General features: G+C 40.5%; 1 protein-coding gene across 1 annotated transcript in view; it reads left to right on the top strand.

Moving 5' to 3' along the window:
* LOC128746380 (zinc finger protein 728-like) overlaps positions 1-24420 on the top strand; it is a 176334-nt gene that overhangs the window by 143624 nt on the left and 8290 nt on the right. The window contains exon 2 of the mRNA XM_053843434.1: positions 19998-21287. Coding sequence (XP_053699409.1) covers positions 19998-21287 — 1290 coding nt within the window. The remainder of the gene's footprint in view (positions 1-19997; positions 21288-24420) is intronic.

Raw genomic sequence — 24420 nt, 5'->3', positions numbered from 1 at the left:
GTGTCGATAATGTACTTCGAAAATTCACCGTAAACAACATTTTATATGATAGAATTACTGTCGTATCTAGTTTAACAGCAAAAATAGATACGCGATTCTACGTTTCATAATTGTTCATAACAGATTATTACCTACTACTAGCAACTCTATTCTCAACAAAACGATAGTGGCAACAAGTACTGAAATCAGTAAAAAAGCAACTGGACTCTGACGACCTTCACCTTAAAGTCCAATCAAAATTATGGCCCAAATCCGGCTAAAATCGACAGTGACTTAAAAATCAGATTGAAATTCGGCCAAAATCTATCCTTAAACCTACTGAAGTCCCCACCGACTTTATAGTCGGCAAAATGCAACCAAAATCAGCAGCAAACCTGACTTGAACCGGCCCAAATCAAACTCAAATCGTCGTAGACTTTAAAGTCTGGTTAAAGTCCGACCAAAAATGGTCCCAATTCTAGTCCAAATTCGATTCAATTCAGCCTAAAATTCGATTCGAATCGGCCATAAATCTGATTTAGATTGGACTTAGGACGACCCCAAATTCGATTGAAATTGATACCGACTTTTGATCCAGTTTAAAGTCTAACCTAAATCGTCCCCGATAACTTTTTGATTTCCGATGATTCAGTCCATGGATGTGGACGCCATATTTTTGAAGCGTTCCAGGAGATTAACTATAGCAGCTATTTCAAACATTCTTTTGACGCAAAACTACGTCTTACCGCAGGGTGTCAATCCAAAATTTGAATTCAACCCAGCGCCACTCTTCTACTAACCATAGCTCATAGTTATAGCTCTACTAATTATGAATGTATTTTCATGGTTTAGATACCGATCGACTCATAAAAGATGTAGCAATTATGTGATTTCTACTGTAACATTCGTTTTCAGTCACTAATTAGTAAAAATTGCCAAATAGTTTCAAGGTCAAATTATCCCATACATTTTCTTTGTGGTCGCCTTGCTCCTTTGGCAGGGATGACAATTAAATACACCATCTGTTTACTGTGATTTGGATTACTTTATATTTAGAAAAAAAAGCAACAAAAAACCCCCTCATCCTAATAGCTCGAAAATTCTTTCGACGTTTAGACTTATACTAATTTGATATCTGTACTTGGGAAATATGCCAGAAAGAGCGATAAAGTCCTCTCGTCCCAACAAGATTTCTTAGGACTGCGACAAACCTAGTCCAGTTTGATGTCCTGAAAGTAAACAATTTTGTTAAAGCAAAAAACCACCCCTTCCTTTCAACCTTGTTCATTTTTAAACGTTGAATCTAGTCCAAATTGATGTCCTGAAGGTGAAACGTCACAGAAAAGTGAGCAGCAATCCTTTCCTTTTGCCAGATTCTATCCACATTCGCGAGTACGAAATTGCTAATATTTATTCGGTTTTTGCCTGAGAAAAAACTGAAGGAAGTATTTTTTGCTTTTGTTTTCACGTAAGTTTTGACAACGGGGTTTCGTGTTACGTGTGAACAGGATTAAAAGTCTCTTTAGCTTTCGCAGTCGCGAATAGGTACTGCAAGATTTTTTTTCGGAACTGTTATCTTACAAGGAAACACGGCTGAAGGGATATTTGTGCATGTGAAGTAACGCAGCAATTCTCAAAGTGAAGAAAATCAGCGACTCTTTTATCCGAGAATAGTTTCAATTGCTGCAGTTAGTTGCCTGCAATTCTTTACTATTCAATAGTCAAGCGGTCAATAGTTAATTTCTTTCGAAAATGATGGAGAAGACAAGGCAAAAGGGATCCGTAGTGGTTCTAATGTTTATTTGACCGTCAACAGCACAGTCAAGGCATTTTAACATAACAATTTTTTGATATCTTCAAAATACATATGAATGTGAATAGTGTTTGATATCAACGAGAGAATTTTGTTAATAGCTGGGTGCGTGAGGGAGATACGGTTCGTTAATTGGGTGTTCGTTAGTTGGGCCATGCTCCAACTTGAATGTCAAAATTGTATTGAACTTTTGAGTTTAAAAATTTCAAACAACTGTCCGACGGCCAATTAGCGAATCAGCGGAAGTGCAATCGTGAACCAATTAACGGATTCAGGCTGTACTCCGATTCTGGCACTGGTAAAAATATTTGTTTTTAGCATCACAAATTACACAAAATACATACCAAAAATACGATACAATCATTTAGCACTATTATTTACTTAACGCTATTTTACGCCACACATATGTCAAAAAGACAAGTCAAGGTTTCTTCGCAAAAACCCGCCTAACGTAGTTCTACGCCAGCTACGCGGTTGTGTCTGTAATACAACCTTTCGGATTTTTTACCCAATTGCTAATGTCCGCGTTTTTTCAAAATTTGACCACTGTGCAATGTATGGAATTATGGATGTTACACATATAACAAATTTGTTGATTCAACCCGAAATGAAATGAGATAAATTTTATCTATCAAATAGGTGCAAATGAACACCAAAAATTCATTCAATTCCAACCTGGACTGAATAAATAAATTTGCTATTACAGAAACATATCCTCATCGTCACCTTATATATGCCCTGAATTCTATTTACTTACGGGACTTCACATCTTTTGATCCGATTGCTATAATGGGGTGTCTCGTGTCTACTCAGTTACGAAAAAAGAACTTCCCGAGTTACTGATGGAGGTTAGAGGTTACTGGAGGTGGTTACTAACTCCTCCCACCTCTTCTGTGCGACGACGGCTGCATTTTCCAAGCCCACCAAACTGTAATTGAATTTTGCATATTTACCAACTGATAGCCGTACTCCTCGTATAAATGAGGGTTTGCCTTTGCCCAACGAACGCTTTCTCAGGGGGGAAAAAGTTTCCCACTTGTCTAAAACTGTAGTCCATGGGCTGTGGTTCAAGTCGAGCCAATTTTTTGCAGCTTGCACATCGTCTGAGAAAGCAGGATCGTCTGTCTTTCCCCCTGAGGTTTCCTTAATATGATCTTTCTCGATTTTGAGCTTTTTGCGATCAGATTGTTTAATATAGTTTATCCGGCTGTAAAGCTTTCCTCCCGGATTTTCTTTGTCTCTCTGTATATAATATGTGTTCTACAGTATCAAACTTTCAAGTAAATTAGTGACGAAATTTCTTTTTCTCCTTCGGAAATACGCTTAAAACTGTATCGGCATAACCAGATACGGTATCGAAATTTGTTTTGCGTTTTCTGTTGACATGGAGCTGCGATACTATGTTCACCACAAGCTTCTGACCAGAAGAAGCGGATAACGGTTTCTCCGTGGCTTGGCTGAGGACAGATTTACCCAACATCGTTTGCTGAAGTTCATGCCGTAAACTCTGCGGCCTAGATTAGTGTAGACTTCAACGTCGTTTACGGAACAACTTTGTATCCCGGTCGGAGTATAAGAGATGATTCGGATTATTTAAGATAACAGATTATTTAAGACAATGGCGTTAAAGAAATAGCCTTCACTTTCGATGGCACTGCTTTAGTAGCATATGACATATGAAACGTATGAAATACTCGATGCGAAAAAAAATGAAAAGTGTCAAAGTCAAAACAGCGGTCGCACAGAAGTTAAGTTTCGTTTATGAGTTCGATATAATTGATCAATATTTAGATCAATTATATCGAACTCATAAACGAAACTTAACTTCTGTGCGACCGCTGTTTTGACTTTGACACTTTTCATTTTTTTCGCATCGAGTATTTCATACGTTTCATATGTCATATGCTACTAAAGCAGTGCCATCGAAAGTGAAGGCTATTTCTTTAACGCCATGGAGTGTTATTAGGATTGTATTTATTATGCTTTTCTTTTCTTGTGCAGTCATACCATTTATTAGAAAGTATGCCACCGGTATCTTCCAAGACTCTTGGATGCCCGTGACCATAAACACAAGCGCCTCTTTTGCATGCGTTGTCTGTTCTGTACGGGTTTTGCTGTGCTGGATCCGCGGATCGAATCCAGGCGTGCTGCCGTATGGCCATTTCATCCAAAAGCAAGCAACACAGCAAAGGTTTTCCCTTTGCCTTCATATCCACTACTTTAACTTTCAATACGTCCAAAGTTTCCATAGTTATACCAGGCTCACCATTAATGCTCTGGTACCCTCTTATTATTGTCCGAGGATGGGGTAGCATATTATTAAAGACATTGCGAACATGCCAATAGGCTCTTGGCGAATAAAAATGAAGTGTGGTTGCGAAACTATGTAATGCATCACTGCACACCTGTTTATTCGTACGGGATCGTAATTCTTCGAATAAAGCCTGATTGGATAGATTGTTCTACGGGAATTGATACAGATATTATTTTTATTACCTTAAATATGGTACCGCTAGTATCAGGTGGGAAGCGCTTTGATGCGACGTTGTTTAAAAGCTCCTGCATACTCGCCCGGAAAAAATAACCATAACACGAAGATGAAAATTATTGTAACAGTAGGATACAAAATACAGTAAAAACAATAAAATTTAGCGTCAGAAAATATAACCAGACCATCAAACTTATTGCTGTCCACCATAACTTTCATGGTTTTTAGAGATTCTACCAAAAAATGACGGGTTGTTAAGTATCTTAACAATAAAAAAAAATCTAGTTTTTCGCGAACAAAAATTTCCATTTACAGTAAAAGTTATCGTCGTTTTATGGTGTTTTATGGTCGTTTTTTTGGCGAAAAAAACAAAATACAGCAAAGTTTCGTTAATTGGTGGTTCGTTAATTGGGCGGTTCGTTAATTGGGTGTTCGCTAATTGGGCTATATGACAACTTGAATGTCAAAATTGTATGGAATTTTCGAGTTTAGAAATTTCTAACAACTGTCAGTCGGCCCAATTAGCGAATCAGCTGGAGTGCAATCGTGGCCCAATTAACGAATTCAGGCTGTATAATTAAAAAAGGCAGTAATTTTATGCTGAAATATGGCCAATTCTATAGCATGAAATAAGAAGCAAAAATATTACTAAAATTTGATTTTGAGGCACTTTTGCAATAAATTTGCCATAAGTTTCAATGTTCACAATAAAAACTGTTTTAGATGCATTGTTTCTTCTAGAAAATTTAATGTAAATTTTTTTTCGGCGGTTATTAGAAGATTTCCAACGATTAATAGTTATAAACCATACAGAGCAGCAAACTTTGTACGCGTTTTTCTCGAAATCACGATTTTGTCACTTGGTTCGGTCTGACTTAACACCGACTCAACATTTGTGCATTAAATCTAGACGAAGTTGATGTCCTGAAAGTAAACAGTTGAAGAAAAGATCGCAATCGCACCTTCCGTTCCACTTCAACCGATTATATCGATATACTACAAAAGTATGCAAATGCAAATGATTTAAATGTCAATGTCATTTGAATGAAACTATCATTTTTACTTTATGATCAGCAACTCGATTCATCGGTCAAATCAAAAGTTACAAACCACACGAGGTAGAAATTAGTGTTGGAATTACTTTTCAAACTAACAACATAAGTGGAGCGCGAATTGATGTCCATTGTTAAAGGATGAAAACTGTAGCTTCGTAGAATTGTTAGGTAAGTGAATTCTCGTGTTAATTGCTAGTTTTTGACGTAGGACTACGTCTTTCAGGAAGGTAGCTGGTATAAGGGATAATTCCAAAAAATCTATCTCGAAAAGTGGTCAGGTTTTGAACGCTAATAGCTTAGTGGTTTCCCGATCGATTTTCAATATTCTTACATCAATCGATTGGAAAATCTTCTAAGAATTGGCCCAAATGAAGAAAAGTATGGATTCTTGATGTTGAACTATTGAAAATAATGAACCTATGTTTTACCAAAATTCTCGCTTCGTGGTTGGTTGTTGGAAATGACGTCAAAATACATTTCCACTTTGGTTTATAAGTTAGTCAATTTTCAATAGATTTCCAAGATATTTACACCAATTGATCGGAATTCGAAAATAGGAAAATAGTGAAAATATAGAAAACTATTGACGTTCAATGCGCGTCATTGAAAAATTGAATTATTTTCATTTTTTTGCCTTCCCACGTCTATATACGATATGAGCTATGGGTTAAGCTTCCTTATGATTGTATTTAATTTACACCCTATAGAATCCGTTCGAAAATTGTTGAGCTTCAGCTGTTGCTGCTTCCCCGGATAAGGCAACGAAGACATCCAAATTCACCAAGCGAGACGCCAACAAACCGAAGAATCCATCGACTCATCCGCCAGTGAACGATATGGTTTTGGCTGCTATGCCTTTTACTGCGCGTCGTCAGTCGGTCAGCGACTTTCGTGGGCGACACATCGGCAAGCAGCTTTCGAGTCAAATCCGTGGCATAATTTTAAAGGTTGTATTTGAAACATTGTTTGCCTTATTGCACATCGTCGTTGGTCGTATTCATCGGCTGCTGAGGTAAGGAAAGTATGCTGAGCGTGTTGGAGCTGGAGCACTCGTCTCGCTGCCGTGATGGAATATCTGGCTGCTGAAGTTCAGAAATTGGCAAAAAAACCCCCTAGGAGGGATTTAGCCCCCCTAGAAAAATAGACCTGGCCGACCAAATAAAATTGTCGGCTTTAGCCCCCCCCCTAGAAATGAGCGCTAGTGCCGCCAATGGTGAAAACCAGTATTTTATGACGGATAAGAATTCAGAGATACACAGGGCTAGGTGCCTCAACAGGCGAATTTTGTCATTCATTAACCCAAGCAGCACCATTTGTTGCATGAAGGGTTACGCAACTATAATTGAAACATTCAAATATGGTTAAAGTTCGCATCAGTTACCTTTATCGAACTGTTATGTGATTGAAAAAGCGCAAGAGGTGGAGCCTATATGCAACCAATTGTTACACAGATGTTTTATGGAACATCAATGCGCGTTATCTATCCATTCGCGACTACGATACTAAAAGAGATTTTAAGCCTGTTCGCACTCCCACGAAATCCTATGCCGCGTTGTCTAAACTTGCGTGAAAACATAAACAAAAATACTTCCTTCTCTTTTTTTCTCGCACAAAAACCAATGCGCGTTATCTAAATACAAGCAGGTATTCGCGACTACGATACTAAAAGAGATTTTATGCCTGTTCGCACTCACACGAAATCCTATGTCGCGTTGTCAAAACTTGCGACAACGACACTAAAAGAGATTTTAAGCCTGTTCGCACTCCCACGAAATCCTATGCCGCATTGTCAAAACTTGCGTGAAAACAAAAACAAAAATACTTTCTTCTCTTTTTTCCTCGCACAAAAACCAAACAATTATGAGCAACTTCATCACGAATTATGTTTAGCGGGAACCGGGATTTCCTCTCTGGGCCCCAAGACAAAAATTATTTACATTAATATCCTTAATTCGTTTTTTGGGCATATTATGAGCTAATCTCCATGCCATTCAAAATTTATCGTGCAAAATATAATTTTGCTTTGTATTATTTGATGCGCCTTGTGAAAGTTATTAATTTATTAATTTTCAAGTTTAAACAATTAACCCAGCCAGATTAAGAATTCGTTTACGATGGAAAAAAGCGGTGTAAAATCGAACTAGATACTGTAATCAAATAATATTTTAGTAAATGCCATGGATTCCTGATGAATGTTCGTGTAATTGTTGTTAAAATAAAAACATTCCTTCGTTGAAAAATATTTTTTCATAAAAATATGGCGGAATATGATGTTACATTGGTTGCATTTGTTTGGTTACATTTTATTTAACAATATACCATAATCAACATGATGCAACATCATGTGACATTATTGCAGCGGGGTGCTATCCGTATCTTAACGAACGGTGTTTGACAGTCCACTTAACGAAGGGCGCTATTTCAAAAATGCAAGAAATAGCGCCCGTCTGACAGGTAGATTTGCTGCCAACCTTTGTCGAGATGTGCTGAGATGTTGGCAACAAAAACATGGCACCCATCGCAAGCCCCTGCATTATTGTTTAGCAATGGTATTATAATAACACGATGTTGCGATGAAGTTTCATGTTACTAGATATAGACTAATATATTTGTGACAGCCAGTATAAGTATTAGATAACCTGAATCCACCATATTAATAACATGAAGTTGCTTATTTGTTGCGTGTTTCAATACTGTAACCGGTGAAGTTTTTTGCAATTTAAACAAGACTTAATAGCCACATGGAAGATGTTGCAAGTGCTGCTTGGGAAGTCACATGATAGCCTGCCGCAGTTTCAGCATGCATGCTAAAATGGACAATGAACTTCAGTTCATCTCAAAAGAGCTGATTGCACCAAATTGTCCCCGGGTTCGTCTAGTATTGAGATATTAGGGGATATGAAACGAAAGCTGAAGATGAAGAGAACAGTCACCACGTCACCAGCGACATTGGTCAGACGAAGAACTCGAGGTGCCGACTGCGCGGGCCGTGACTGGAGAGGGTGTGCACCGGCTGATGATCGGTGTCAGCAGTAGGTTTTTTCATGTAATGTAACATAATTTTCTGTTTCATCTTTAGAAACTTTTTCAATTAAAAAAATAATCAATGCGGAACATTTTCCGGAACACTTAGCAATCCGGGACAAGCCATCCAAATCCGGGATGATAATCAAACAATCGGTTCTTTTAAGGGCCACACAACGGTTGAAGAGTTTATTATATTTCCTTGCCCAGTTAATATTGTGCATTTACTTGATCGATGGATTCCGAGGGGAGTTCAGGTACTGTTTCAAACGTTCCAAAGGTAAAAAAATGACTAAATTGGCAACACAGTTCGTAATGTTTTATCGCCATAATTGGCAACACAGGCTCATTGCGTTTCTGTCGCAACCTTAATCGTGACTTCGTGTTAATCATACAAAAGCATTAAACAAATTGTTTTTGAATACGAACGTTATTGCTTTGTTATTGCTTGTTTGGATAATGAAGGATAAACTACGCTTTATTCACTATGAAATTTCAGCAAACCGGCGTTGAAAATACATATTCATTTCATGCTGAATTTCATTCCGTTTCTTCTGATAGAACGGTAATTCCTAGGTTTATTTACTTTGCTCGATTGGTTCCAATAACGAAACAGCGATGATGACACAATTTGACATTTTATCTGTCAAAAGCTAAAAACGACCCTTTTTACGACCGTTCAGAAACACGACTGTTTCAACCGTCGTGTCCAGTAAGGGAATGCGCGCACAATACCATAATAACACAGGCAACGAGGGAAAAGTTGAACTTTTCGCCGTTGCGGACGACCAACAAATGGCGGGAATAAGTTTTCTGGTCACTGGTCTGGTATGATGGTCTGCAACTTGTAAAGGCTTTATTATCAGTGTTCTTCCTTTGTAAACTGCAGGAAAGTTTGGCGCAAATTTTTCAGCTTTTTGAAAACTCGCGCGTGCCGTCTACCGATTACCAGAGGAAAAGCACTATTCAACGTTGAAACAGATCATGAAAATTTATTTACTGTTTGGTTTAGTGTGACTTCGATTCGTTTTGATAAAATAGATTCAATCAATTCATGGATATAACTCCAAAATCGGTTGAGGATTGAACGAATACAATGTTACTACTTTGATAAACGTTGCGTATGTAGGTTGTATACATGAAGAATCGTATTATTGCATACATGGATACATCCTACTAACGCTACAAAGAGACTTACATAGTCCTACGTCACCTGTGCGGTCGTATCTTGTGCACAACCCCTCAAATTTTTTTCATTTGCAAGCTGATTCAAATTGGAGAAAATAGAGGTGGACACATTGGATACAACTTTTGAGGTAACTTAAAAATAAATTAAAATTGTTAAGCTTATTGCGAGGCCTATTGATTGTATTATTGATTAATTCCTGTCCCTAATTTTCCCTAATTTTCTATTTATTCATTTCTTTCAAAAATCTTTTCGTTTGGTGTTGTGCCGATATTACAGCAATATCGCGAAATTACTGGAAAAACAGCTAAATTGTATCTTCAGTAAACGTTTGCTGATTGCTCAGTAAATAAAAGTCCGGTTTGCAGAAAATACAGTTAAACTGGTCGACATTTTGTTTTGCTGGTAAACCAGCCAGTTTTCGTTTGCTGGATGGAATCTGCAGGAAAAAAACTATTTGCAGCTTTCACTTTGATTGAGCGAGTCAGAGCGAGCGTATTTTTTTCGGTGTTCGAACCATAATTCACAGTTGATTTTACCTGTAAGAGTGTAAGCTGAGATTATTATTGTTGCTATTGGTTGAATCTCGTTTGGCGTGTAAATCATGTTTTTGTGTGCCAAAAACACCAAAACGACCAAAACAGCTGGTTTTGTCGGTTTTATCGGTTTAAAAGCAAGTTTTTCGCGTTTTTCGATGTTAGCAGTATAATCAGAAGTTTAGTGATTATCTTTTTTATTTTCACCGTTAATGATTGTGTTTTAAGAAGTGCACTGCTCTAGTGATGGCGAGAATGCGAAACGAAATGGAAGATTCCACTCCAATAAAGTTAGAAGAATCCACTACGATAAAGGTTGAAGAGTTTATTATAACCGACGTTTTAGATGTGAAGAGTGAATCAATCGAAAACAACGGATATTCCGGTGAAACTCTGCCGGCAACCGCTGAAGATGATCCACCGGTTGTGAAACAAGCCTCTGCTTTAATAGACATCATTGATGAAGTAACAGAAACGACTCCTACTGCAGCAGCTGACGAAGATGATAAAGCTGATAGTTTCAGGTAATTTTACACTTTTCGGAATATAACATTCTGGGTAAAAGCGTCCGTAGAGTTCTTGACTCCAGAATTGATTATCGATGCAATGAGAATATCGTTAAACTGGCAATCTTATACGCTTGCGTGAGTGGCGTAAGCGTTGAAGAGGCATCGTTGGCTTCTCGCTCGATTTGCAACATTGAATGAAACTTATCCAGATTAAAAATGAAATGAGTAATTTCAAGGAAGTATCGTTTATTAAAAGATAGTTGCACACATTCATAAGTATCCCTTGATTTCAATCATAATTTTTCAAGTTCCATGAACCAATATGAACCAATGATTGAATATACTCGTGCTGCTTATCGTAATATAGGGTAAACAAAACAAGATCTATCGTAATTAAGTAACAATCACGAAGATAAATATAGATCATTGGATTTGGAAATTCTAACAAAACCGAATTCTAATGGCATGAACACCTTCGTAGCAAAGACAAAGGATTCACATCAAATCGCGGTTAGGTACCCTTCCCTACCAACGCAATTCCTATCCTGTGACTGCGGTTTTAGTAGCAGAGCAGCTCCAAGTAGCATTCCAATAGTAGATTGGTCTTAATCATTTCCTAATAGTAATTTTATCAGAGCATTGCCGAACTTGTCAGCTTTCATAATGGGTTTCCTCAAGTGAATTTTGTCTTCTTTGATTAACAGTTCGGAAGTATGTTCTATTGTGTTGCTCTATTGTTCGATCAACGTTGGAATTTTCAAGCATCGTTTGGAACCCGCACGAGTCTATCTGGGTCGTTAGAATTTGCTCGTAATGCGCTTCGTCATCTTCCCTGAAGGGAGTTGTTTTGTTAATCATTTTAATTTTAACGAACCATCTCGTACCTACCGCCAACGAATTCTTGCACTTAAGAATATAAATGTTTCTAATAAAGTAATTTTTAGGTTCATTTAGACTCAAGGTAGACGTATTCATCCTACCAATGTATCAATCGTTTCTCTTCTGTTGCAGCAACCCGCACGCTTTGGAGGTGGACCCTCCTACAGGCAATGGCAGTAGAACAAACTACATTTGCGACATCTGTGGAGCATCATGCAAGTTCCGTTCTAGCTTAAATCGTCACAAAAAAATTCACACATCCATATTCGTTGAGCCGGTTGAGCCAAGACCTTACAAGTGTGATCAGTGTTGTTCACGCTTCTCTCATGAACGTAGTCTCATTTCGCACAAAAAGCAAAAGCACTTACCGTCCAGTTCCAATTCTGACGTGGGTAAGAACAAATCCAACAAACCGCGGTTCAAATGTGAGATATGCAGCAGAACTCTCATGTCAAGTCGAGCCCTAAGGGAACACCGTGTAATAAAACATACGTCGGAAAGGAATTTCAAATGCAATATTTGCGGTAAAGAGTACCACATGATGAAGCAGTTGGAGACGCACCTGAAACTGCATAGCTCGGAGCGTTCGTTTAAATGCGATATCTGCGGCAATGCATATAGGAGTAAAGGATGTCTTGCGACACATATGAAAGTTCATGCCACGAATCCTTCGCAATCTTTCGAATGTAACATATGTGGCAAATTTTATAAGACGCCCGAGATACTTCGGTGCCATAAAATTATAAAACACACGTCGGAGAAAAAATTTGCGTGTGAGGTATGCGGTAAAGATTTCCATATGAAGCATTTGCTTACGTGGCACCTGAAGACGCACAGCTCGGAACTCCTGCACCGGTGTCCGGTTTGTGAAAGAGATTTTCTTGCACGAAGTACGCTTAAGCGGCACCTTCTTACTCACAGCGACGAGCGACCGTTCGAATGCGACCTCTGCAACGCATCGTTTAAAACACGCGATGGTTGGCGGAATCACCGGGTAATACACGTACCCGTCGATGGAAAACCGCACAATTGGAAACACGTTTGTGATATTTGTGGCAAAATATTTGCCAACAACCATCATCTTACGGATCACCTGAGAACGCACACCGGAGAGCGACCGTTCGAGTGTGACATATGTCTGAAAACTTTCATCAGTCGCGGACATTTTAATAAGCATAAAATCAAAAAACACACGCAGGAAAAGAATTTTGAATGTGTGGAATGTGGTAAAAATTTTCACTTGAAAGAACAATTAGCGAAGCATCGGAAAACACATAATGCGGATCGCAGTGTTTGACTTGTGGAAAAGCCTATAAGAAGAAAACGACGCTCGTTGAGCATATGTATCGACACACAGGTGAGCGAGCATATATGTGACATCTGCGGAACTTCATACAAGTCACGTGGTGGTTTATACTATCGCAGAAAATTTCATACATCCACATTATAGCATGAGGCATGACGCGGGTCAAATCAGATCTCATTAGATCCGCGGGCCGGAATGACTTCTGATAGTAATAAATTTAACCTATATTTTCCGTTGTATCAAGTGGTCTAATACTTAAATTTGTTGTTATTCTCTCGATTCGGGTGCCGGTAGTTTAGTCAGTAAAACCGTTGAGTGACAATCGAAAGATCGTAGGTGCGAACTCGATATATCTTTGGTCTATATCGAACTTTTCCAGTTCACTTAATCATTCTTCGCATCAGACATTCTTTCGTTCCCCCTTCCCAGAGTTTACGTTCATGATCGAGTATATTGTCATATACAAGTAAATAAATAATATAAAAAAATGTATTGTTGGTTTTCCTTGATAATTTTTTCCAAAATTTATCCATTCAAAATGTAATAGTTGAAGCAACCAACAAATGTACCTCACAATACAATGCTGACGTTTTGTAAATATTATTTCAGTGAATTAGCATTAAATCGGTGTCCCAACAATACGGTATCAATCGATAGGAAATTTTTCCTATCGAATCCATTCCATTATAGAATCCATTATAACACAGTAGATTGCATGTTTCGCTAACAAACTATCAAAAAACTGAAAAATGTTAGGCATTGTCTAACTAAAAATCCACGCTCTGTGATTGGTCGGAATCAGGGGTGTGAAATTGTCAAAATTTTGCGGACTAAACATCAATGGAAGGCGACAACTTGAAACCAGCCAGTGTGCCGAAAATAACAGCTAATATTCGTTAAATTATAGCTAAAAGGCTGTGTTTAACTGCTTTCCAATTAGTTTCAGTAGTCTTGAAATGAATAAACCTTTAAGTAGGCACCAGAACCAAAAGTACCAAAACCAATGAGTGGGACATGGACAATGTATGTAGTTTGACAGCCACACCACCCCGTTGGTCGGAATAAGTAGTGCTGATTTTGTGGGAGTAACCAATAACCACCTACTGCCTAATACGCTTTCAGCGTGTGCTCTTCACCGATGTTGTCCAGAGCTGCCACAAATACAGATATTTGTGATTGATATCCATCAATTATTTCACTTGCTGTGATTTCTGGCTCTGCTAATGTTCCTGAATTTTAAAGTACTCCATAAACCATTTATGTTATTTAAAAGATTAGATCGAGAAAATAAAATACTCCGGAGAAAACGGTAGGGTCCCAAATTTATGCATGCACAAATATCTGTATTTATGGCAGCTCTGATGTTGTCAGTTGTCACCAGAGATGCCAGAAGTGAAGACATGTCTTCACTTTGAAGACATTTTTGTTACAAAGAAGACTTTTATTTTGAAATGTCTTCACTTGAAGACATGTCTTCACCATGCAATTCAAAAGGGTAAAAAAATCTGGAAAGCGTGGATATTTTTTCGTGAATTTTTTTCTTCCACGCGGTTGAATCCGATACAAAATGGCGGACGTTGCGAAGGTGCACTTCCCAAAGTTGAATCAACAAAACTGGGCGTCGTGGAAACAGCGAATGGAGTGGTTGTTGGAAAAGGACGACTTGTGGGAGGTGGTGAACGACGCGGCGCCGGAACCTGTAACGGATGAGTGGCAGAAAAAGGATTGGAAAGCTCGGGCACAAATATCGGACTATTCCTGGAAGACAGCCAGTTCAAACTGATCAAGAGTTCCACCACCGACAAGGGAATGTGGAATGCACTCAAGGAAAGTCACGAGAAAGCAACGTTCGATAAGTTAGCAGCTGCCGGTCAGAATTTGCTGTCTTCGCGACTGTGTTTCGCGAGATCTGAAGGCGATGAAAAAGGACGCAAGTGGTGAACGGAAAGAAAAACTGTGCTTCTGCAAACAACCGGGACATTTTAAACAGGACTAAAAAGTGGTTGTCTGCAAAGATTGACACGAACAAAGACCGGAGCTCGAAGGACAAAAGTGCAAAGAACAAACAGGTACATGTTGCTGGGAGTGCGGTTTGTTTCATGGCGGAAGGTGCACTGTCAGGATGGATACTCGACAGCGGCGCGATTTGCCATATGACCAGCGACCGGTCATTTTTTGCGGTCCTGGAGGCGTGTGCGGTTTCGAGCGTAACACTCGCAGGTGGGAAGAAAACCACTGTTAGTGATGCAGGTTTTGGCGTCGTGTTCGGTGCTGACCGTGAAGGTGATCGAGTTCCAGAACTTGATGGCGGGCTGCTGTCGGTTAGTCGGCTGGCGGCGAAGAAATTCGTCGTGGCATTCAACGAACGAAACTGCGAAGTGAAGAACCAAGCTGGTAAAACAGTCGTCGTAGGTGATAAAGTCGGCATTCTCTACCGGCTTCGGACGGAACATGGTGCCGGAATGATCGGAAACAGTCACGGGAATTGCCAGCACCTGTGGCACAGGAGGATCGGTCACCGCGACCCCAATGTCTTGCGCATCATGGAGAAGGAAATGTCGGTAAGTGGGTTTAATGATTGCGGTAATAGAATAACTTGAGTGTTGCCTGAAAGGCAAGTTCGCTAAGAAGCCGTTCCCAGCCAAACCGAAGCGAACCAACTCACGTCCACTGGAGTCACTCCTTCCGACACAGACAGTCACTCCTTCCGGTAACCGCTACATGACTCTCATTGACGACTACAGTCGATATGTGGTGGTATTTCTGCTGCGAAAGAAAAGCGACGCTGCTTCAAAGATAAAAGAGTATGTCCGCTGTGTGGAGAACGTTTTCGGCAGGAAGCCGCTCCTCATTCGTTCTGACGGAAGCGGTGAATATGTAAGCCGGGAACTGCAGCAATTCTACGAAAGCGAAGGGATAAAAGCACAGTACACCACCCCGTACTAAGGATGGGAACTATCATTAAAAATCGTTACTGATTGCTATCAGTAGTTTCCAGTACGTTACTGATAACTATCAGTAAATATCAGTAATTTTACCCATCGCGGCATTAAAGCAAAAAACAAGGTAATTGTAATATTATTACTGCGTTATTCATTGCAAGTTTACTTTGAAATTTACCAAGCTGGTTTCAGGGGGGCTCGCGGAACTGCAGACCACATTTTTTCGGCAGAAATGAGGGGAGTACAACGTGCCCACGCATCACATTTTGATTTCAAAGCAGCATACGATACAGTCGATCAAAACCAACTATGACACATAATGCACGAACACGGCTTCCCTGATAAACTGACGCGTCTGTTCAGAGCTACATTGAATCGAGTGATGTGTTCCGTCGCGTCTCGAGGACACACTCGGGTCTCTTCGAGACGCGGCAAGGGTTCAAACGAGGTGACAAAATGACTATGATATCATAGCCGAGAACCTTGCAACGGAGGAGGCAATCTACACCAGAGTGGTGCGGAGTCTAGGAGGATCGAGTGAAAAACAAATGCGTTGAAGATCAGATACATGAAAGAAAGAATACATGAAAGGAAACAAACGCGTGCTTCTCACGAATAGTAACCGTTGACTACGATAAGTTCGCGTATTTGGAACCGCTGGTGAGCGCGGATAACAACACTAGTAAGGAGATCCAGCGGCGCTGAATGCTTGAATAGCGGGAAATCGGGCTTGCTTTACCCTTTGTAAATCGCTACGATCAAGAAGCATACGCCGCCTATGAAGCTGATAATGTACAAAGCTCTTATTAGGCCACTGGTTCTTTATGGACTTGAAGTCGTGAGGCTGCTCACGGAGCATATACGCGCCCTTACCGTGTTCGAGCGGAAAATACTGCCGACGATATTACGCGGAGTACAATCTGAAAGCGGAGAGTGGCGCAGACATAGGAATCACGAGCTACAAGCATTGTTTGAAGAGATTCCCATCGTACACCCGGCGAGAGGCAATAAGCTACTGTAGGCTAGACACGTCGTAAGGATGCCTGATGCCAGTGCGACGAAAACAGCTGTCTTGAACAATCCCACCGGCAGAAACAGGGAACGACTGGAAACAGTACGAGCCGTCTCGGCTCTAGGCTGCTGACGATGATGACGATATATTGTGTCATCCTCATCTATTGTGCACAACTACCGACCAATAAGTTTAATCTAACCGATTTTTCTAACGGGACGACGTAACTGTATCAGTAAATATCAATAACAGCGAAACCGTACTGATAATTAGTGATATTCTTTCTTACTGATAACTATCAGTAGTTAATGATAGTTTTCCCATCTCTACCCCGTACTCGCCCCAGCAGAACGGGATCGCCGAGCGGAAAAATAGATCGCTGCAGGAGATGGTGATTTGTATGCTAGCGGATGCGGATATGACCAAGTTGTACTGGGGCGAGGCAGTAACACAGAGAACAGACATCCAAGCGAAAGGTCCCCACTTGGATAAAACTTATGTCAAATTAGTTGGGAAACTATAGTGATGATGTCGCTGAAGGCGCATAAAATTCTACACTAAACTCACAACAGCTAGCTTCTGGCGCTAGCATAACGCTTTTAGTCCATATATACTAGCGCCAGAGGAGCCAAAGGTTGTCAGTGTGCAAATCAAAAGAATCATTTAGTTGGGAAACTATAGTGGTGGTGACGCTAGCATATTAGGTGATTTTAATTTGAAATTTTATCCAAGAATTCCCGAAAAATTTGTTCCTGAATGGATGTCTGTTCTCTGTGGCAGTAATGACGGCTGCGTACCTTCAGAATCAGTTGCCTTCTCGAGTGGTTCGAGGAACACCATTCGAGTTGTGGACGGGATGTAAGCCGGTCATCGGGCACTTCCGGATCTTCGGCTGTGAAGCATACGTCCACATACCAGAGGCGAAGCGGTCGAAGTTGGACCATAAAGCAGTGAAGATGCGTTTTGTCGGGTACAGTGAAGATCATAAGGACTACCGGTTTCTCGATCAAACTACAAATCGGGTAACTATAAGCCGAGACGCCAGATTCCTTGAGGACGGTGATGGTTTGGAACAGCAGCAGAAAGATGCAGTCCAAGAGCAATCAGAACAGGAGATTGAAATCCCGTGAAAGCCTCTGGAACCGGAAGAAGACGAAGATCTGGAGAACGACAGTAGCTTCGACGGTTTCGACAGTGCGGTAGACCGGAGGAGGAAGAGCAGGAAGGCGAGGAAGAAAACGTTGAGGAGGAGCAGCAATTACAGCGCGCAGATTGAAGAACGCGTGGATTACGTTTGAAGCTACCAACCTAGGACCAATGCGCCAGTTCCTTGGACTAGAAGTATTGCGCGCTGACGGGTACTATAGCATTCGTTTGACTAGCTATATTGAGACGCTGATGAGCAAGTTCGGGATGACTGTAACGTGTTTAAAACTCCTATGGAAGCAGGATATTTGAGCGTATGTGTTAGCGATCATCTTACGGATGTAACTAGATACCGCAGTCTAGTTGCTGGCCTGCTGTATATCGCGGTAAATGCCAGGCCGGAATAGCAGCTAGTGTCTCGATCCTCGGAAGATGTGTGAGTCGACCAACAGAAAATGACTGCAAAGCAGCCGAACGCGTCGTTAGGTATCTGAAAGGTACCAAGCAGCTCCAACTCAAGTTCAGCCCTGCAAATGAATGGAAACTGGTTGGCCACTCCGACACTGACTGGGCCGGAGACCAGAATAGCAGACGTTCGACTACTGGATTTATCTTCTTCGGTTCCGGGCCTGTTGCCTGGGTAAGTCGACGCCAAACATGTGTAAGCTTATCGTCAATGGAGGCTGAATATGTGGCGTTGAGCGAGGCGTCCCAGGAGCTGGTCTGGTTGCGCAGACTGTTTAACGAGATCGGCGAGGATACGACAGAGGCGACGACAATTTACGAGGACAATCAGTCTTGCCTCAGCTTTGTCAAGGCGGAGCGAATCAGCAAGAGATGGAAACATATTGATACCAGAAAGCACTTTGTGAAGAACCTCCGCGATCAAGGAGACTTAAAGCTGGTCTATTGTCCATCGGAGGAAATGACCGCGGGCATACTTACTAAGCCTTTGGGTGTTGTTCGTTTTCGAGAAATGCTGGAGCGCCTGGGCCTCGGCCAGTGACAGTCGGTGCTCATTGAGGAGGAGTGTGGGAGTAACCAATAACCACCTACTGCCTAACACGCTTTCAGAGTATACTCTTCACCGATGTTGTTAGTTGTCACCATCACTAGCGCGATAATGATGTCCGAAATTTTTAATAATGAAGTATTCCACCACGCACACATATTAAGATTTTTTGACATTAGCTGGGGCCCACGCTGAGGCTGTTTGCAGTAAGAATAATATCAAAAACATCAAATATGAAACTCCCGGATCCTCTCCTCCACTCTTCGCTCCCCTCTCACTCCTACATAAACGTTCCGCAGCTAATGTCATTCTCGTTAGCGACGAAACCGCAAATTACTTCATTCGATTACCGATTAATTGGTTAGCGTTGTATGCACTGATCGATTAGTTCAGTATTCGTACTAGTAGTATTTGACGGGCGCTTAGTATGTTCCTTCGATTAGGATATTTTAACTGTCATAATTTTTACCTGCAGTTCATATGTTCATAGTTGAAAGGCAATAAATCAACCTATCGGAATAAATGGTTAGCAGTTTAGCACCATAACAACTACAACATATCTTCAAAAAAATTGACGAAAGTGAACCAGTGGTACATGATAACCTAGCCTAGATTATTTATTTATTGTTTCCATTCAATCATAAGTTGTGCGTCCAATGACAAATATTTTATGATTTGAGCAAGATTCTTAAGCCAGTTAACATTCGTTTCAAACCAGTTAGCTAAAGTTGGCTAGTGCTACAAGTCACACAAAAATGTTCAAAATGCAATATCGTCGCCAATCCCCAGAAGTGTGATTGTGTCCTGATGAAACTCCTAGGCTGTGAACCATTGCGGTTACTTCAGTCCGAATTTCCTTATTCTTTGTTACGAGCTTTAGTTTTTTTCGTGATGGCGGCTTTCAAAGCCTGCTACACCAACCCCCTTTTTCGCTCGAAAAAGCCCTCTTTCCCTGTTGGCTAACCACTATAATTTTGAAGAACCATCTCGTACCTACCGCCAACGAATTTTTGCACTTGACAACGTAAATGTTAGTAATTAAGTAATTTTTAGATTCATAGTGGACGTATTCATCCCACCAATTTATCAATCGCTTCTCTTCTGTTGCAGCAACTCGCACGCTTTGGAAGTGGACCCTCCTACTGGCAACGGCAGTCAACCGAAGCACACTTGCGACATCTGCGGCGCATCATACAAGTACCGGGCCAGTTTATACACTCACAAAAAAATCCACACATCCATTTCCGTTGAACCAAGAGCTTACAAATGTGATCAGTGTTGTTTACGCTTCTGTCAAGAGCGTAGTCTCATTTCTCACAAACAGAAAAAGCACTTACCGTCCAGTTCCAATTCTGGATTGGGTAAGACCAAATCCAACAAACCGCGGTTCAAATGTGAGATATGCAGTAGAACTCTTATGTCAAGTCGAGGACTGAAGGAACACCGGATTATGAAACATACGACGGAAAAGAATTTTAAATGCGATATTTGCGGTGAAGAGTACCGCATGTGGAAACAGGTGGAGACACACCTGAAACTGCACAGCTCGGAGCATTCGCGATTTGAATGCGATATCTGCGGCAATATATATAAGAGTAAAGCATATCTTATAGAACATATGAAAATTCATACCACAGGGCAAATTACACAATCTTTCGAATGTGACATATGTGGCGAAATTTTTAAGACACTCGACATACTTCGGCACCATACAATTGTAAAACACACGTCGGAGAAAAAGTTTGCGTGTGAGGTATGCGGTAAAGATTTCCATATGAAGCATTTGCTTACGTGGCACCTGAAATTGCACAGCTCGGAACTCCTGCACCGGTGTCCGATTTGTGAAAGAGATTTTCTATCTAGAAGTACGCTTAAGCAGCATATTCTTAGTCACAGCGACGAGCGACCGTTCGAATGCGACCTCTGCGACGCATCATTTAAGACACGCGATGGTTGGCAGAATCACCGCGTAATACACCGGGTAGTACATCGCGTAATATCCGTCTATCGAAAACCTCGCGACTTGAAATACGCTTGTGATATTTGTGACCGAAAATTTCCCAGCAACTATAAACTTACGGTGCACCTGAGAAAACACACCGGAGAGCGACCGTTCGAGTGCGACATATGTCACAAAACTTTCACCAGAACCATCATGCTTAAGCACCATAAAATCAAACACCACACGCAGGAAAAGAAATTTAAGTGCCCGGAATGTGGTAAAAATTTTCATTTGAAGGGACAATTAGCGTTGCATCTGAAAACACATAACCCGGATCGCTCACACAAGTGTCTGACTTGCGGAAAAGTCTATAAGAAAAAATACACGCTCGAAGAGCATATGTATCAACACACTGGTGGGCGAACATTTTCTTGTGACATCTGCGGCGCATCATACAAGTCACGTGGTGGTTTACGCATTCACAGAAAAATCCATATAACCACATTATAGATTCTATAATATATGTAATATGGAGCAAATGACATCACTTCTTTACACTACAAATCACATTTATATTGTCCTGTTATATTCCAAGCCTACTACAACATTTCATTCTTATAGGATAGCACATCTCCTTTTTCCTCTTCTTTTTTTTAAATTATCTATTCATATTGCATTTATAAGTTTCTCACACTGTCTTCATCATCAAATCCGCGAAAATCTTCTTCATTTTCTATACTAACATCATTACTGCAATTGTTTGTTTGTTTAGTACCTTCTGTATCATTGGAGTCTTCTGCATCTTCTTGCGTGATTGAATCACTACCGTTTCCTATCCTCATTTACTTTTCCTTTTGGTTTTTGTCCCGATAATTTGACACAGGTGGAGCAGTTTCGGTGCTATAATTATATGCTTGACCGCATTTCATGTTCAAGACTAAAACACTAGGGTTTGGTCTATTTTATAGGAACGGAGCCTTTCCCCGAAAATCCGCGCTGAGAATCGCGGCTAACACGCTGACAGACGAACAGCGTCACGCGCAGTAGGTACCTTGTAAGTTGTAAGGACCTGCGTAGTGTGGTCGTCTTGACAGTGAAAACAAGTTAGATTACAATTTCTCGATCGATGGTTTATACAGTAGAGGAAGAGGCACAATTTGTGTCCTTTCCAGTTTCCTTTTGTACAGAGCCTCTGCGGTTCAAAGGTACATGGGCATCAACGAGCCACATGCCCTGGCGGGTGTTGTGGGTTTCGAATCAGGTTATAATCTCAGATTCTAGCTTGGTTCGACCCATGCACCTTCCAGCATTGGACAAAAGGTAGGGTCACAACGACTACTTGTTAAGCGTAGCTACCAATAACCCCCCGCTCACCTTTCCGCTCTTTCCCCTCCATTCCCAAAAAAATCCTTCATTACTTTCTCTTACCGCCCCTTCATCAATTGTAGAACCATCGTTTCAAAATAATAATACTCTATTGAGTAGCTAAGCTAGGAGGTGCGATACCGCGTGGTTTCCAGATGCCTGATCACAAAACTGAGATTTTGGGCAGACGGCTGAACCACAAGGACTTGGTAGCAGGTAAGCCTAATATGTTATTTTAATTATTTGTTTCGTTTTAGCTCATCCTACTGTACAATGAAAACTTTGTTCGTAACAAGTTTAAATAAGGCACATGGATATCTTCTTGTTGGTAACTAGCTGCAAATAAGCATTGTCAGCACTATAAGAGGGCTAGCAGTAAAGTAGCCGCATATTTTGCCAAAATAGCATTTAAGGCAACTTAAATGCTTATTGGCTTGCTTTTAAATTGCATTGGAAATGCTTATTGGTTACCTGGGTAAGGTAAGAACCAATTGGCTTCTAAAGCGTTTTCTAAAATAAAATTAAAATTTTAGGGATTATTGATCGACGTGCGTTAACATCTTGGTTAACATGAAAAAACCGAAAATGTTAGCTATATGACTCCAGGCAAATCAAAAAGTATTTAGTTAGTCAGCCCAAAACGTTACATGTGACTAAAGGACAAGAAATTAACTCAAATAAAAAATAATTAGAACGAGGTAAGATACAAATAGGTTATATTTATAATTTTAGGGATATTCGACCAACGTGCGCTTAACATGAAAACACATTTCCGAAAACCTTGGTTCTCTGTGAGTAAAGTAATCAAAGGTAACTTTTTTCGAAGGTGCGTATAGTAATCTGCAGTTAGAAACCCCTTGCCTTTGGTCTTTTTATTTTCGGTTTTCGAAAAGTTCGAAATCCCTGAGTTGATTTCCGTTTTTCAAAATCAAATCAACCACGAAATCGTTACCACGTTAAAGTCTTGAGCATTGAAAATCGTTTGATTTTTTTTTTCAAAAAAAGAATTTTAAGGTAAGTCGTGTATCATATAGCATTAAAAAAATATTTAAATATATTTGTAGAATAAAATGTAGAATATTTTTTTTATTTTTGACAAATTTTTTTGCAGATGGAAAACGGATATTGGTACTGGCGGGGCAGCTGGCCGCGGAACCAATTAAGACCCCGTCCCCGGGAAGCAGCGTCTGAAGACTTTGGTTTCACACTTCAACAGTTGCAATATTGGCAGCTGGAGCTAGCCCAGAAACAACAGCAGATGCTGGAAATACTGGCCCGAATTGAGGTTACACTAGACCGACCGTAGCCGCATCCTTCGGGTATCCAGCATCCGCTAGCTCCAGCTGCCGGAATCCGGCAGCCGGTTCCAGTTGCCGGCATACAGCAGCCAGTTGCAGGGATGCAGCAGCCGGTTCCAGTTGTCGGCAACCGGTTCCTGTTGGCAACAGACAAGTTGAGGGTGCACCACGTGTGGTTTATTCTGAACCGTGAATAAACGAAAACTGAAGAAAAGTTAAAAGATTGATTTTTTATTAGTTTTTAAATTATTGAACCAAACCATTTTTAATGACCAAACTCGTGTTTTTAGTTTTTGACCTTGAAATGCGGTCAGGCATTAATATTAATATTTTTTAAAACGATGGTTCTACAACAATTGATGGAGGAACGGTAAGGGAAAGTAATGAAAATTTTGGGAATGGAGGGGAAAGAGCGGAAAGGAAGGGGATGGGGGGGGGGGTTATTGTTAGCTTCACACCAATCACATGTTCCAAAATTTCACAATCTTATAATTTTTTACTTACGGCAAGTTTTGAGATAGGGTGTGATTCAAAAAAATCGAAAAATGCGAGCGTCACGAAAAATGAAAGGTTTTGGCGCTAATAGCTCAGCGGTTTTCCGATCGATTTTCAATATTCTTACACCAATCTATCGGAAAATCTTCTAAGAATTGACCCAACTGAAGAAAAGTATGGATTCTTGATGTTGAACTATTGAAAAATTGAAAATAATGAACCTATGTTCTCCCAGAATTCTCGCTTCGTGATTGGTTTGAAGATTCTTTACGATGATCTAAACCTATACCAATTTGATATCTGTGCTTGGGAAGTAAGCCAAAACTAGTGACAAAGCTTCATTTCAACAAGATTTCTTAACACCGCGGTTAAACCTAGACCATTTTGATGTCCTTGCTTGGGAAGTACGCCAGAAAGAGTGACAAAACCCCTC

Source organism: Sabethes cyaneus, chromosome 1, assembly GCF_943734655.1.
Source record: "Sabethes cyaneus chromosome 1, idSabCyanKW18_F2, whole genome shotgun sequence".
NCBI classification, from domain to species: Eukaryota; Metazoa; Arthropoda; class Insecta; order Diptera; family Culicidae; genus Sabethes; species Sabethes cyaneus.
The sequence above is the reverse complement of the archived record's forward strand: the minus strand, read 5'-3'. Positions and strand labels throughout refer to the sequence as shown.